Source organism: Chelonoidis abingdonii, chromosome 2, assembly GCF_003597395.2.
Source record: "Chelonoidis abingdonii isolate Lonesome George chromosome 2, CheloAbing_2.0, whole genome shotgun sequence".
Taxonomy (NCBI): Eukaryota; Metazoa; Chordata; order Testudines; family Testudinidae; genus Chelonoidis; species Chelonoidis abingdonii.
In genome coordinates this window covers 130,706,210-130,719,980 of record NC_133770.1, presented here as the reverse complement: position 1 = coordinate 130,719,980, position 13,771 = coordinate 130,706,210, and the positions used below count along the sequence as shown (strand labels likewise).

Sequence of the window (13,771 nt, the reverse complement as noted above, 5' to 3'; positions counted from 1 at the left end):
AGTTAGAAACCTTCATCTAATTTGAAACCTAAACTTATTGATGACCAGTTTATAGCCATTTGTTCTTGTGTCAACAGTAGCACTTCATTTAGACAACTCTCCCTTCCTGGTATTTATCTCTCTGGTGTATTTACATACAGCAATCGTATCTCCCCTCAGCCTTCTTTTGGTTAGACTAATTAAGCCAAGCTCTTTGAATCTCATCTCATAAGGTAAGAGACTCAAATTCACCTGATCATCCTAGTAGTCTTTCTCTATACCTGTTCCAATTTGAATTAATCTTTCTTAAACATGGGAGACTAGAACTGCACACAGTATTCCAGATGAGGTCTTACCAGTGCCTTGTATAATGGTACTAACACTTCCCTGTCTCTACTGCAGATACCTTTCCTGATGCATACTAGGACTGCTTTAGCCTTTTTCACAGCTTCATCACACTGGCGGCTCATAGTCATCCTGCGATCAACCAGTACACCCAGATCTTTCTCCTCCTCTGTTGCTTCCAACTGATAAGTCCCCAACCTATAGCAAACATTCTTATTGTTAGTCTCTGAGTGCATGACTTTGCACTATTAAATTTCATCCCATTTCTACTGTTCCAATTTTCAAGGTCCTCCAGATCTTCTTGTGTGATATTCCAGTCCTCCTCTGTATTGGAAATACCTCCCAACTTTTTCTCATCTGCAAATTTTATTAACACACTCCCACTTCTGTGCCAAGACCATTAATAAAAATGTTAGATAGGTCCCAAGATTGATCCCTCAGGAACTCCACTACCAACCTTCCTCCAACCTGAATTCACCTTTCAATATGACCTGTTGTAGTCTCCCCTTTAACCAGTTCCTTATCCACACTTCAATTCTTATATTAATTCCCATCTTCTCTAATTTAACTAATAATTTATCATGTGGAACAGTATCAAATGCCTTACTGAAATCCAGGTAGATTAGATCTACATTTCCTTTGTCTACAAAAACCCAGTTATCTTCTCAAAGAAAGAGATCAGGCTGGTCTAGCATGATCTGCCTTTTGTAAAACTATGTTGTAATTTTTCCCAAATACTATTTGCCTCTCTTTCAAAATTTGTTCCAAGATCTTGCATACGATTGAGGTCAAACTAACAGGCCTGTAGTTTCCCGGATCACTTTTCTCTCCTTTCTTAAAAATAGATACTTGTGACATCCTATATTTTTTTGGTCATCACTCTTACAAGACTATGATAAATTTTGTATAAAGTATGCCTTGTGAGATATCATTTGAAAACTCAATCTGCTGAATATTGATGTCCTGGCAAAATGTGTGTATCAATATTGTATGAGAAGTTATTAGATTCTACTATGTATCATTGTTCTAACATGCTCCAAAGTTAAGACAAGCAGCCACAAAACAGTTTTTCAGAGACAAAGACATCCTAGCACCCAGTCAGGTGTTAAAAAGCTATCAATGCCATTCTTCATCAACAGGAAGGTGTAAACAAGAAATTTACATTTCATCACAGAGACGGTTCAACCCTCATATCCACAAGAGACTATGTGTTGCCTACACACCAGCTGGGGGTAATCCTCAAAGAGGGGAGGATGATATAAAAATGAGAGATAGTCGGCTAGCAAGGCTGGTGCATATATCATTTTCTTTGATGAAATGACGGACTTTCTATGAGCTTGCATTGTTCAGTAGTGTGCTGGACAGCACAAGATGCACATCTCTGAGGGAAAGTCTGACACTAAGAATTTGCAGATGTCACCCTGTATGTAATTCATGAGTGACTGGCCAGCTTGCTCATGTGTTTAGCTGCGAGTTAATTTGCATGCTGAAGGCTGTGTAAGCAGGCCAAGAGTGGCTGTTCTAACAGCAAAGCAATGTAAAAAGCACCCCAGGCTAGAGATTAAAGGGGACATAGCTGTTCAACAGCCTAAATTGTATCCTGGGTAATGTCACAGTACTATATTAGCAATTCTCCAGCCATAGGGTACAACCTCAGAGTTTACAGATTCATTAAAAATCCTTGCAATATGTTGGATATAGTGTCATTTTCTGAATTGTTTTGTCAAAACTTGCAGATTTCAAATTCTGATGTGATAGCAAAAATAGCATTACTGAAAAATATAAGGTTATATAGACTATTTAACTCAAAATAATATACTTTAAAATTCTTCAGTGAAATTTTTAAAATCCTCAAAACCCAGGAAGATAGATATGTTTGATGACAAGCATACAAACAGATACTGTTAGTGCAGTATTTTAAGCTCCAATCTACTGCTGTAGTTATGCTGGAACTGTAGTAATTCTAGTATTTCAGTATTGTTTAGAGCTAATACTAATGAGTCATACACAAAAAAATCAAGTAAATCAAATATTCTCTTACAACTGATAAATTAGCACAAAATTCATAACAAAAGAGGTTTTATTTTATTTATTTGTTATGAAATTGTTAGAGATCATGGCCTAGCATTACCACTTCCACTTGCTTATACTTGGTTTTCATAAAATTTATAGTCAAGTTAAATAGTTTACCTCTCTTTCCCTTTCATTCTTAGACAGCTGCATCTGTTTCAACATCTGAGATCTCTGCTCCATCATAAGAGTTTTCTCATACGTGAATGCTGAAATATCATTTTCAAACTGCAAAATAAATATGCCATCATTAAAAGGAGAAAAATCTCATTTACAACCCTCCCCCACCCACCTCCATCATTTGGGTAACATCCTGGGGTTTGCTTAATTTGTGTTCATTTACATCCTGACAGTATTTCCAAGTCTATATTTGGTAAATATCTTCTGTTTTCAATGCTTTGGAATTCTAATTTTCAAGTCTACACAGTATTAAAATACTCCTTCAAAAATATGCCACTAGATACTGTATCATATCAGAAAAATTTAAGATACAAGACTTTCCATTGCTCTGTTCTTATACTGACTGCAGGAACAAGGATGGGACAAAGGCCACCTTTTAAACCATCTTTGCAGCTCCTGTATTCTGGCCCCAACCCCTCTAGTCCACAGGCTTGTAACTGCACCTCTAGCATGCCTCCAATGGTGGGAGGGCTGTGAGGGGAGTGGTGGTGGTGCAGAACTGACACAACCTCTACACTGCCTAGGAAACAAGCTAACACCAGGGGTATTTCCTGGGGGGCTGATTCCATACAATTTGCAGCTCTTTTGTGCACCAGAGAAGGGTAAAGAGGCAAGACTTTAATAAAAAATATGGTTCTTTGTGTCTTGAGACATTGAACAAAAATTAAGTGTAACTATATAACAAAACAGAGATAACATTCTTAATGAGAACAAAATAAACAAACATATCCATTTAAAATATGCTCTACAAATTAGTAAAATATTCTAACTGAGGTTGTTATGGCTGGAAGAAGTAGTGGCATTAATCAAACTGAAATACCAGAAATAGTTATTTCACACACAACAAAATACAAAGCAGAAAACAGTCATTTTGGCAAATAAGGAGCACAAAGAAGTTCTAAGAAGGGAATATTTTCCAAATATATGTATAGCAGTTCTAAAGAACTCATGACGTAAATCATTACTCAAAATGAATCTCTGAAAAGAATGGCTATAACATGATTCTGAAAGGATCACTTGGATTTAGACTGAAATTAGTAAATGCCAGAAGACTGCAATTTCTTCTTCATTACTGTAAATACATTACCAAATCTGAAAAAATTCACAAAAAACACGAAACATGATGGACTTACCCTTTCAAAAGACAGGAGTAAAAAGACTTTAAAAAATACACACATTTATCAAGAATAGTTACCCTGCCTAAACTCTCCTACATAGATCAATGCTCTTGGAAGCTCTATGTTCTATGGATGTTTTCATTGAGGTTTACTTAAAAATAGCCTCTCCTCTTCACTTCTGAAGTTTGTCAGTGTCAAACATGACAAAAAATACTGACATTAACTTGTGCTTCCAATAGTGCCTTACTGCAGCTTAAACCTGCTGATGCCTGGATGTTTCTGATGACACTGGATTAGTATTTTCTCTCCGCCCACATGTCCAAATAAAACAAACAAAAAAAGCCCTTACTTCTGCCTTACCTATATGGCCATTAACATGCTGTGACATAGTGACCCGTTGGTGCCAGTTGGCAAAGGATTCACTATTTTGTGTCAACAATTCCTATCGGGTCTCACAATCTCATTATACCTAATAATGGGGGGAGGGATAGCTCAGTGGTTTGAGCATTGGCCTGCTAAACCCAGGCTTGTGAGTTCAATTTCTGTCTGAGGATTGGTCCTGCTTTGAGCAGGGGGTTGGACTAGATGACTTCTTGAAGTTCCTTCCAACCCTAATAGCCTATGAATACATTGTTTCATAGTACTTATCCGTAAAGAGTATCATGTAAGATCTTAAATGAAAGCCAAGGTCACACTGGTCATTAATATTGCTGTGAAATGTATGTACTGATGATATTTAAAAAGTTATGTCTATATGCTCAAAATATATGCTTATAGTTTGTATCAAGGTATTACTCCCCAGCAGAGGTGAAAAAGGGGTTTTCTGACAGACCAGCAGTGTTTATCCAACTATCTGTGGAAATGTAAATCAAGTATTCGTCTCAGTCACAAACATTAGTCTAAGCTAAATGCAGATGAGATTTAACAGGAAGAGGACAGCAGGGGGAAAAAGCTTTGTCTTGGGTTGTACTTCAAAGGTTTATTGGTCTGTAACTGGCGGACAGGGACAGCACCCCATTATCCTGAACTTGAAGAAGTAAATCAGGCAATATGACTGCATTCATGAAAATGAGATCCCAGCTGGTCCTGGTTGGAAATGCTGCAAGAAAGCTTTAGGTGAGATAAGACTGCTTTTATGCAGCTGGATAGCCTGTTAAAGTTAAGTTTAATCTATAAGAAGCATGTTATACTTCAGTATTATATGTAAATATTTCTGTTTTCATTTATTATCCTTACTCACTATGTCTTAAATCTTAATCTTTGATAATAAACTTATGTTCATTTCACTATACATATATCTCAGTGCTGTGATGTTATCAAGAACCTAATCCTGAGAAGTACCAGTCAAGCTGGGTGTAGACTGTTCCATCAGGGACATCTTACCTGGTAATTTCTGTGAGTGTCCAGTGACAAGGGCTGGATGCTTTCATAGGGGCTTGGGAACCGGGGTGCACCTATTACTACCCTGCACAGCAAAGTAAGGGGTTAGTAGAGCCCTGAGGAGATTGTTTGGGTGATAGACTGGAGGTGTCAGTTAAGCACAAGTAATTTTCTCTCTTACTGAAGCAGAGGGATAACAAGGGGACTCACCATCCTGGACACCCCAAGCTAGTGTAACACATGTCCTTCATGGCATCATGGCTCAAATGTATCACTCAGTCCCGGTTTCAATACCCACAACCTCGACTCCCTCATTTGAAATGGCTCTTGAAGCTAGTGTTTTCATGGATCTCTTGAAGCCTCTTCTAGGCCTTGATTCAGAAAAGCATTTAAGCAAAGCGTAACTTTAAGAACATAAGTAATCTTACTGAAATCAATGGTATTATGAATGTGCTTAAAGGTATGCATATACTTCACTGGAGTAGGGTCCTCATTGTGTTTGCCTTTAAAGTCCCCTCTCAAACTGGAAACTCAGGAGAGATTACTTACCTTTCAGTAACTTGAGTTCTTTGAGAAGTGTTGGCCCTATGGGTGCGCTACCATAGGATATGAACATGCCCTTGCACTCTTGGTCAGAGATTTGAGTTAGCAGTGTCTGCAGGTCTGTGCCTGCAGGCTATGCTAGATGGGGATTAGACTAGATGGCCCTTGCAGTCCCTTCTAATCCTATGATTCCATGATTCTACATGGCCTCATGCTTCAGAGTGAGGAAATATGAGGAGAAGTGGATCTGCCACCACTCCAGTTCCTTGTCAACCACAAAGCTAGATGGGAAAGAAGGTGGGGAGAACCCATGGAGAGAAAATATCTTGAAGAACTCAAGTTCCTAAAAGGTAAATAACCTCTCCTTCTTTGAGTATAGTTCCTATGAGTGCTCAATTCCCAAGAAGTAACTCAACATGGACGTGGGTGCTGAGGAGGCAGATCCAAGATGGTGCAGAGGACAACTTCACCAAAAGCTGGCACAGAAAGAATATTGTAATGTTTGGAGAATATGTGAACTGAAGACCAAATTGTGGCCCTGAAACTTTCAGAGATGAGGATGTCTTTGATGAGAGTGACAGAAATGGATTTAGCCCTAGTGGAGTATGCTGCCACTTTGACAGGGAGTTGTACCACAGCAATCTTGTATCAGGCTATGATGCAACTGTCATAAACAGATAAGTAAGAGTTAATAGAACAGAAGCACTTCATATCTCTTTTGTCTGTAAAGGGTTAACAAGATCAGTGAGCCTGGCTGTCACCTGACCAGAGGACCAATCAGGGGACAGGATACTTTCAAATCTTGAGGGAGGGAAGTTTGTGTGTGCGCGGTTAGTTTTGGTTGTTGTTCTCTCTGGGTTCTGAGAGTGACCATACGTGCAACAGGGTTCCTCCAAATCTCTCTGTTAACAGGCCTTATAGTTCAAATAGTAAGTACTGGTAGATAAGGCGAGTTAGGCTTATGTTTTGTTTTCTTTTGCAAATGTGCATTGTGGCTGGAAGAGGTTCAATTTTGTTTTTGGCTGGAGGAGTTCAAAATTGTAATTTGCTGAAGGATTTAAATTTAATACTGTGTATACTTAGGCTGGGAGGGTATTCCCAGCTGTCTAATAGCCTGAAGACCTTTACCTATTCCATTTTTAATTTACAAAGATTAAATGTTTACTGTTCTTTCTCTTTAATTAAATTTTCCTGTTAAGAACCTGATTGTTTTTTATTTCTGGGAAACCCCAGGGATGGGGTCTGGATTCACCAGGGAATTGGTGGGGAGAAGAGAGGGAAGGGGGAGAGAAAGGCTTAAATTCTCTCTGTATTAGATGTACTGTCTCCTCAGGAGTAGTCTGGGAGGGGAGAAGAGAAGGAGGGGGAAAGGTGGCATTTTCCTCTCTGTTTAAGATTCAGGGAGTTTGAATCACTAGTGATCTTTCCAGGGTACGCAGGGAGGGAGCCTGGGAGAAGGCAACTGGTGGGGAAAGGTTTACTTTCCTATGTGTAGATCCAAGGGTCTGGTCTTGGGGTTCCCCGTGGCAATTCTTGGGGCTCAGATGTACCAGGCACTGGAATTCCTGGTTGGTGACAGCGCTACAGGTTCTAAGCTGGTAATTAAGCTTAGAGGAATTCATGCTGGTACTCCATCTTTTGGACGCTAAGGTTCAGAGTGGGGAATTATACCATGACAGCAACCCACTTTGATAATCTTTGAGAAGAGATCAATTGTCCTTTCATTCATTCATTCAGAAAAGGATATGAACAGTCTAGGGGAAATCTAGAAATGCCCTCTGAACACCTAAAGTGTGAAGGCTTGTCACTTCTCTGGAGGAGTGAAGTTTGGAGCAGAACACTGGCAGACAGTTATCATGCCTGATATGGTATAAACCAAGGATGTGGGTATAGTGTGACCGCAACACAATAGAAGGCAATGTAAGGTGAGCCCTCCCACCCTTCTAGCCAAGGTGATGGCTACCAGGAAAAAGGTCTTACAGGAAAGATGGAGGAACAAATCTGCCTGTCATAGGTTCCAAAGGAGGTTTCCTTAAGGGAACTAAATTAAGATTTCAAGAAGATGTGGGGTTCTCAATATGAGAGAACAGATTAGATAAACCCTTAAGGAATCTTACGGTGGTAGCATGACCAAATAAAAGAGGCCCTCAATAGGCAAATGAAAGGCCACAATAGCTGCCATGTATATCATGACAGAACTCATAGGTAGTCCTGTGTTTTTAATTTAAGCAGGTAATCAAGCATCCTGGAGAGAGAAGATTCAAGAGAGGCTATATATTGACAGAAATATCAGGACAGGAAGCATTTCCACTTCTATAGTTAAGCCTTTCACGTGGCCGGTGGATTTCTACTATTTAGCACTACGGACTGTACTTCAGATGAATAGTTCACCTTTAAGATTGAGAATTATCAAGGAGCGAGGCCTTGAGGATCAGTGATACAAGGTTGGGATGGCTCATGATGCCCAAGTTCTGTGTTAGTAGGTTCAATTTCAGGGTATGACGGTGAAGTATCTCTACAGGAAGGTGAAGTAGAGCTGACTCTTGTCTTGTCCAAGAAGGCGCTATTAAGATGATCCTCGCCTGCTTCAACCACAGTTTGATTAATGCCATGAGGATTAGCATTGCTGAAGGGAAGGCACAGAGGAGGGTGCAAGGATAGAGGACTAGGAGGGCATCTCCTAAAGACTTGTGACATAGTCCCCCTTTGGAGAAAAAGATGTGGTATTTCGTATTGGTCTGGTTGGCAAGGAGATCCACTATCAGGAGGCCCCAAACTCTGCAAGTGTGAAATATCAGGTTGTTGAGCAACCACTTGTGGTCCTGAGGAAAGTTTCTGCTTAGGGCATCTACCACTGTATTCTGGATACCTGAGTAAGGTAAACAGTGGAAATCTCTATGGGGCAGGCAATGCACCAGTTCCGTAGCTTTAGAGATTCTGTATATAAGGACTGGGATCTTGCTCCACCTTGTTGATTTACATAGTACATTGTTGTCCTGTGTCTATCATTATTCTGACATGGTGTCCCTAAATGTCTAGTGCTGACATGCAAAACAAATCAGCTGTAGATTAATTGATGTAAAGTAATATTTCCTGTGGAGACCATCTTTCCTGAGCAGTAGATCTTTGCAAGAGGGCTCCCCACACACCTGTTAGTGGCAGGTATGAGAATGGTTCTCCCAGACAGATCTGCAAGGGGTCTTGCCACCACCTGAGGACGTCCAGCATCTGTGAGGGTATAGAACCTTGCTCACTAAGGCTGTGCTTGTTTGATGTGTAAATGGTTCTGAGCCAGGCCTGAAGGCATTGGAGATGTAGTTTTGCATGTGAATTGACAAATGTTGAGACCAACATGGGATCTAGGAGTTGAAGACAGGTTATTAGACTCAGCTGGAGGGTAGTGACCAGACTGGATATGGCAGAGAATCTGCCCTATGGTAGTGAAGTCTACCATTGAACAGATGTTAATGTGGACTTTTCAGGTTGATACAAAGACCCTGGAATTGGAACAGCGTTAGAGCCTTGTTGGTTGCAGACTGAACCTCTAGAGCAGAATGCCCCTTTAGAAGACAGTTGTCCAGATAGGGGAAAACTTTAATACTGTCTTGACGCAGGTGAGCTGCCACTATTGAGAAGACTGTCATAAAGACCAATGTGGCTGGGAGAGTCTGAAGGGAAACACGGGTATTAATAGCATTCTGAGCCAATGAAGAAGTGCAGAAAAAGCTTGAAGGAAGGGTGCACAGCAATGTGAAAATATGTGTCTTGGGCTGAGAGCAATAAACCAATCCCCTTGATTCAGGGCTGGGTATATGGAAGTCAAAGTTACCATCTTGAAGTGCTGTGAAAGGATTTAAGTATTCAGGTTCCAGAGGTCTAGGATCACTCTCTAACCATGTTTCTTTTGGGAACCAGAACTATTTGGAATAAAACTCTCTTTCCACAAATTCTGAGGGAACTATCACCCCCAACTGCACTACGGATTGAACCTCCTGCTTTAAAAGATCCTCATGAGAGGGATGGGGATGGGAGAGAGGCACAGCATAGAAATGGATAGAGTATCCCGTAGCCTCCATCTTTAAAATCCACCTGTCAGTGGTGATAAGCTCCCAAGAAGGTAAAACTGTGACAGGTGGTCCCTGAAGGGGAAGTGGAAGACTAGTTTGGACAGAAAATCTGGGGGAGGGGATTGTTTGTAGCCCGTGACCAAATTGTCAAAACAATCATTTGGAAGGGGGCCTGGGTAAGGAGGTTGCCGTTTGAGGTGGCACTCTCTTTTGGAATCTGGGCCTCCTTCGAGAAGGTTCCATGGGTCTGTAATAGATATGGTTGGGAATGGAATGGCTGGGATTGCTGTGCTGTCTGTGATTTACTGAAAAGTCTCTTTGTTATCTCAGGAGACCTCAGTGTTGCCCACAAATCCTTGAGGAAGTGTAGCGAAGTATTACCACTGAATGGCTTCAGCACATGGAAGGCAAGATCTTTCACTGTGTTTTGTATCTTCCTAGGGAGCCTAGAGGGTTGCAGCCGAGAGGCTCATTGCAAAACAAACAATAGCAGTGGCTAAGGAATCTAAAGCTGTGTCAGCAGCATTGAGGGCAGCCTGTAAAGATAGCCTTCATGATAAATTTGCCTCCAAAATGAGTGTTTGATACTGCTCCACTTTGTTTTCTGTAGCAAATCATCAATAAAATGAGAAAAAAATCTGTTGAAACCATATTTTGCCATCGGGGTTGATAAGTTGCTACTTCAAAATGGAGAGCAGCAGAGGAATAACATCCTCCTTTATCAAAAGGTGTGAATCTTGAGTGAGCTCAGTGGTTTATCTCGTTAGCTGTATCTACTACCAAGGAGTTGGGGATGAGATAAGAGAATAACTATTACAGTTCCTTGGCTGGTATGTAATATTTTTTGTCTGCCCATTTGCAGGTAGGTGCAAGAGTGGCAGGGGTCTGCCATATATTACAGGCTAGTGAGAAGAGTGGCTGGTTAACAGGCAGTGCAATCTTGGCTTGAGGGGGTGGTATGAAGAAGGTCCAAGACAAAGTGCTGGGATTCTTGTACTCTTCAATGAAAGGTTGAAGAGATTCTGCAATCTGTCCCAGAAGGACCTAAAATCATCTGCATAGGAAGGTGGTTGTGGCATCACCATGTCTCCTGGGAAGGAGGAGGATTTATTTGAAGTTGTGATGCTGATGGCTGTTATGGAGCCTAAGAAATGTCTAAACATGAAACATGAAGATGGGAATCCCGTTGAATTGGTGCCCACTGGCTGTCCAAGGATTTCAATAGGCCCACTGAGGAGGTAAGTAGGGGAAGAGACCCCAAGGAAATTCATATTCAGAGGGCTCAGAGCACCTTTTGGAATCTGGTGAGTCTTTGTCAGGGTACACTTCTTAAGGTGTTGGATATAGTAATCTACAGAAGAAGCCTACACCAAGATCTCTGAGTCTGGGGTATCGTCCCTTGAGTCCAAAGGAAGTGCTGCGGGCATCAGTGCCAGAGGTGGAACCAGCAGTTGTGTCCATGCTGCAGGTACTGGTGGATAGATAAGTACCAGAGGTTCAACTCTTGCTGCAATCTGAAGAAAGGAGGTGGTTGGCAGACATAGCAGTACTGGTGGTAAACTCCTCTTAGTGTTCCTAAAGAGGTGGGACTCCAGTTCCTTCAAAATGAAGAGGTCTTCATGTGTAAGAAACCTAGAGGCTGCCAGAGGGCTATAATGATGTATAGTCAAGACCAAAGACAGTACCAGAGCCTAAGTCAGGAAGAGAGTTGTGATTGAGGAGAGTGCTGATGGTGCTCTTCAGGTGGGATCCCTTTGCTCCAAGCCCATATAACCCAAAGAAGATGGTACCAGAGAAGGAACAGGGTAAGAGAGGGCTGAGATGAAGGTGATACCGGTGTGTTGAATGTCCATACATTTATATGAGTCTCGATGCCTGGAAAGTGCTAGGGAAGATGGCTCTCATTGCTTCTTGCTAAGAGGCTTATCACCAGACTTCTGTATAGATGGTACTGTGATGTTTGATAGAAGCCCAGAGGTACCCATTCCAGACACAAGGTCTCACAGGAAACAGTTCAAAGTCCTACCTCTTTTTCTTTTCTCAGGAGAGACTTTTGCGTTTAGAGTGCTTCATTTTCAAAATAGTCCCAGTAGGTACAGAAGTATTGGGTGGGGATTCAGACCGCACAGGCCTTGGGGAAAGCTCCAGGAGGAGAATCTTCAGCCTTTCTTTGCAATACCTTCTTTTAAATCCCCAGCAAATTTTACACTTGGATGGGATACAAGTGTCTCCAAGACACCAGAGACAGCTAAAATGCTCGTCATTCAAGAGCAAAAACCTACTGCACACCTGGCAAGCTCTTAATCCCAGATCTTTGGCATACCACAGATATGTGGCTGACAGGGACAAGGAATTGATCCCAGAGACCAGGGAAAAGAAAAGTGGGTGAAACCCCCATTAAGGCACAGATTTGACCTTAACGAGAAAAAATAAGTTACTAAGAAAATAAAAGAAATAATAAAAGAATGAATAAATAAGTAGCTATTTGGAAGCAGCAGACATGCAGTTGCCCTGTCTCAAGCTACAGCATTTGAGAAAAAACTAGAGCAGCAACAGGTTCACATCTCCCTCTATGCCTTTGCTCTAAAGCCCGAGGTCGTGTAGTGCACAGGCATGAATTGGTAGACATTGCTAATTCAAATCTTTGGTTGAGAGCACACATGCATGTGCACATTATATGGTGAAGCACTCAGAGAGACATCTACTCGAAGAAGAAAGATTTGTGAAAGATGGGGTTTTTTTCTGCACTAGGGAGACTATTTTCTTGAAGCAAAAGTTGATAATGGTGTTTTGACTGTGTACTTCCTTTCTCAATAAGATTTCTGTGACCAATTGATCCAAACCCTAATGAAGTACATTTTAAGACGCTAATTGACTAGAATTTATTTTTTTTTAAATTTTTTTGGATTAAGCCATTGAAGTCTGTGTCAGCATTGAGGAAAGCTGGGAATTTCTGTAGAAAAGAATAGTCAGATAGCAATAACTGCAGGTAAAGTAAGTAACTTTATTTTGTTAAATAGTGTCAATCTGACTGCCAAGAGGGAAAGTAGAATATACAGTATACAACTTTCATTGTGGCTGAATGTAAATAAAAAAAGCTAATAATATTTATAGCTCCTCCCTCCACTAGCGTTCCAGCGCAATAAAAAAATAACTTCAAGACTGATATAATTTTAAAATAATGAAATACTTCCATGTACAGTTTGGAGGTTACGTCTGTGTCTCCAGTCTGATTTAATGAATATCATGTTGTATTTCAGCCTCTGTTCTGAGTGTAACTTTTATTATGTACTTCACTGTATACTGTAACTGCCATGTTAGATTGCATCAGCACTCTTATGTTAGGGAAGATGGTGCCCAGATGTCTGATTCTAAATGAAACAGGAACATAAAGGGCCATGAACAACTGAATGCATTACCAAGATGGGGGCAACAGGCTGAACCACTGATTTTTAAATTCCTTTCTGCCACCAACTCAACTTGAAGGGGAATGAAAAAACCGAGAAGAAGGACAGAAAGAAAAATGGGGTCAAGCTGTAAAAAGACACATGCCTTTTAAGCAGAGGGGGCCAGGCCCATGCCAGAAAGGGAAGATCAAATAGCATGGCAAAAGAGGGGCCATGGCTTCCCAGACACTACCCAAATTCCAAAAGATGCTTGAGAGTAGTGAGGACTCTGAGGGACAGAATTGTGTTCAGGTGTTTCTTGCTTTTTCCATAGATCTGTAAATCTCTTAAGCAGTTTGAGTTTTGAGTGTGTGTGTGCGCGCGCGCACATACCCCTTTAAGAAATTCCTTTGCAAAGCCTGCGTGTCTCCATATGGTCCCTGAAGGGTGTGACTATGAAAACCAGCTCACACAGCTAGGTGGACTCTGGAGGGATTGTGTCTAAGCAACTAGGGGATTCAGAAGGGCTGAGGCACTAGTCATGTCTAGGCAAACGGATTATGGGACCTCCACTGCCAAGAGGAGTGTCGAACACGGGGTCTGCTCTTGGAATCCATACCTGAGTAACCCAGAACTAGAAACAGTGATCCATTACTACCCAGACCTCAACACCGGGTCTCTCCCATAGCAGACTGGCGTTCAT

The 13,771-nt window shown here is 41.2% G+C and overlaps 1 protein-coding gene across 2 annotated transcripts in view; it reads right to left on the bottom strand.

The window, feature by feature from the left end:
- The window catches only part of SLC12A7 (solute carrier family 12 member 7), a 277,582-nt gene that overhangs the window by 21,214 nt on the left and 242,597 nt on the right, over positions 1–13,771 (bottom strand). For both annotated transcript variants that reach the window (XM_032803704.2, XM_032803706.2), the window contains exon 21: positions 2,515–2,622. In XM_032803704.2, coding sequence (XP_032659595.1) covers positions 2,515–2,622 — 108 coding nt within the window. The remainder of the gene's footprint in view (positions 1–2,514; positions 2,623–13,771) is intronic.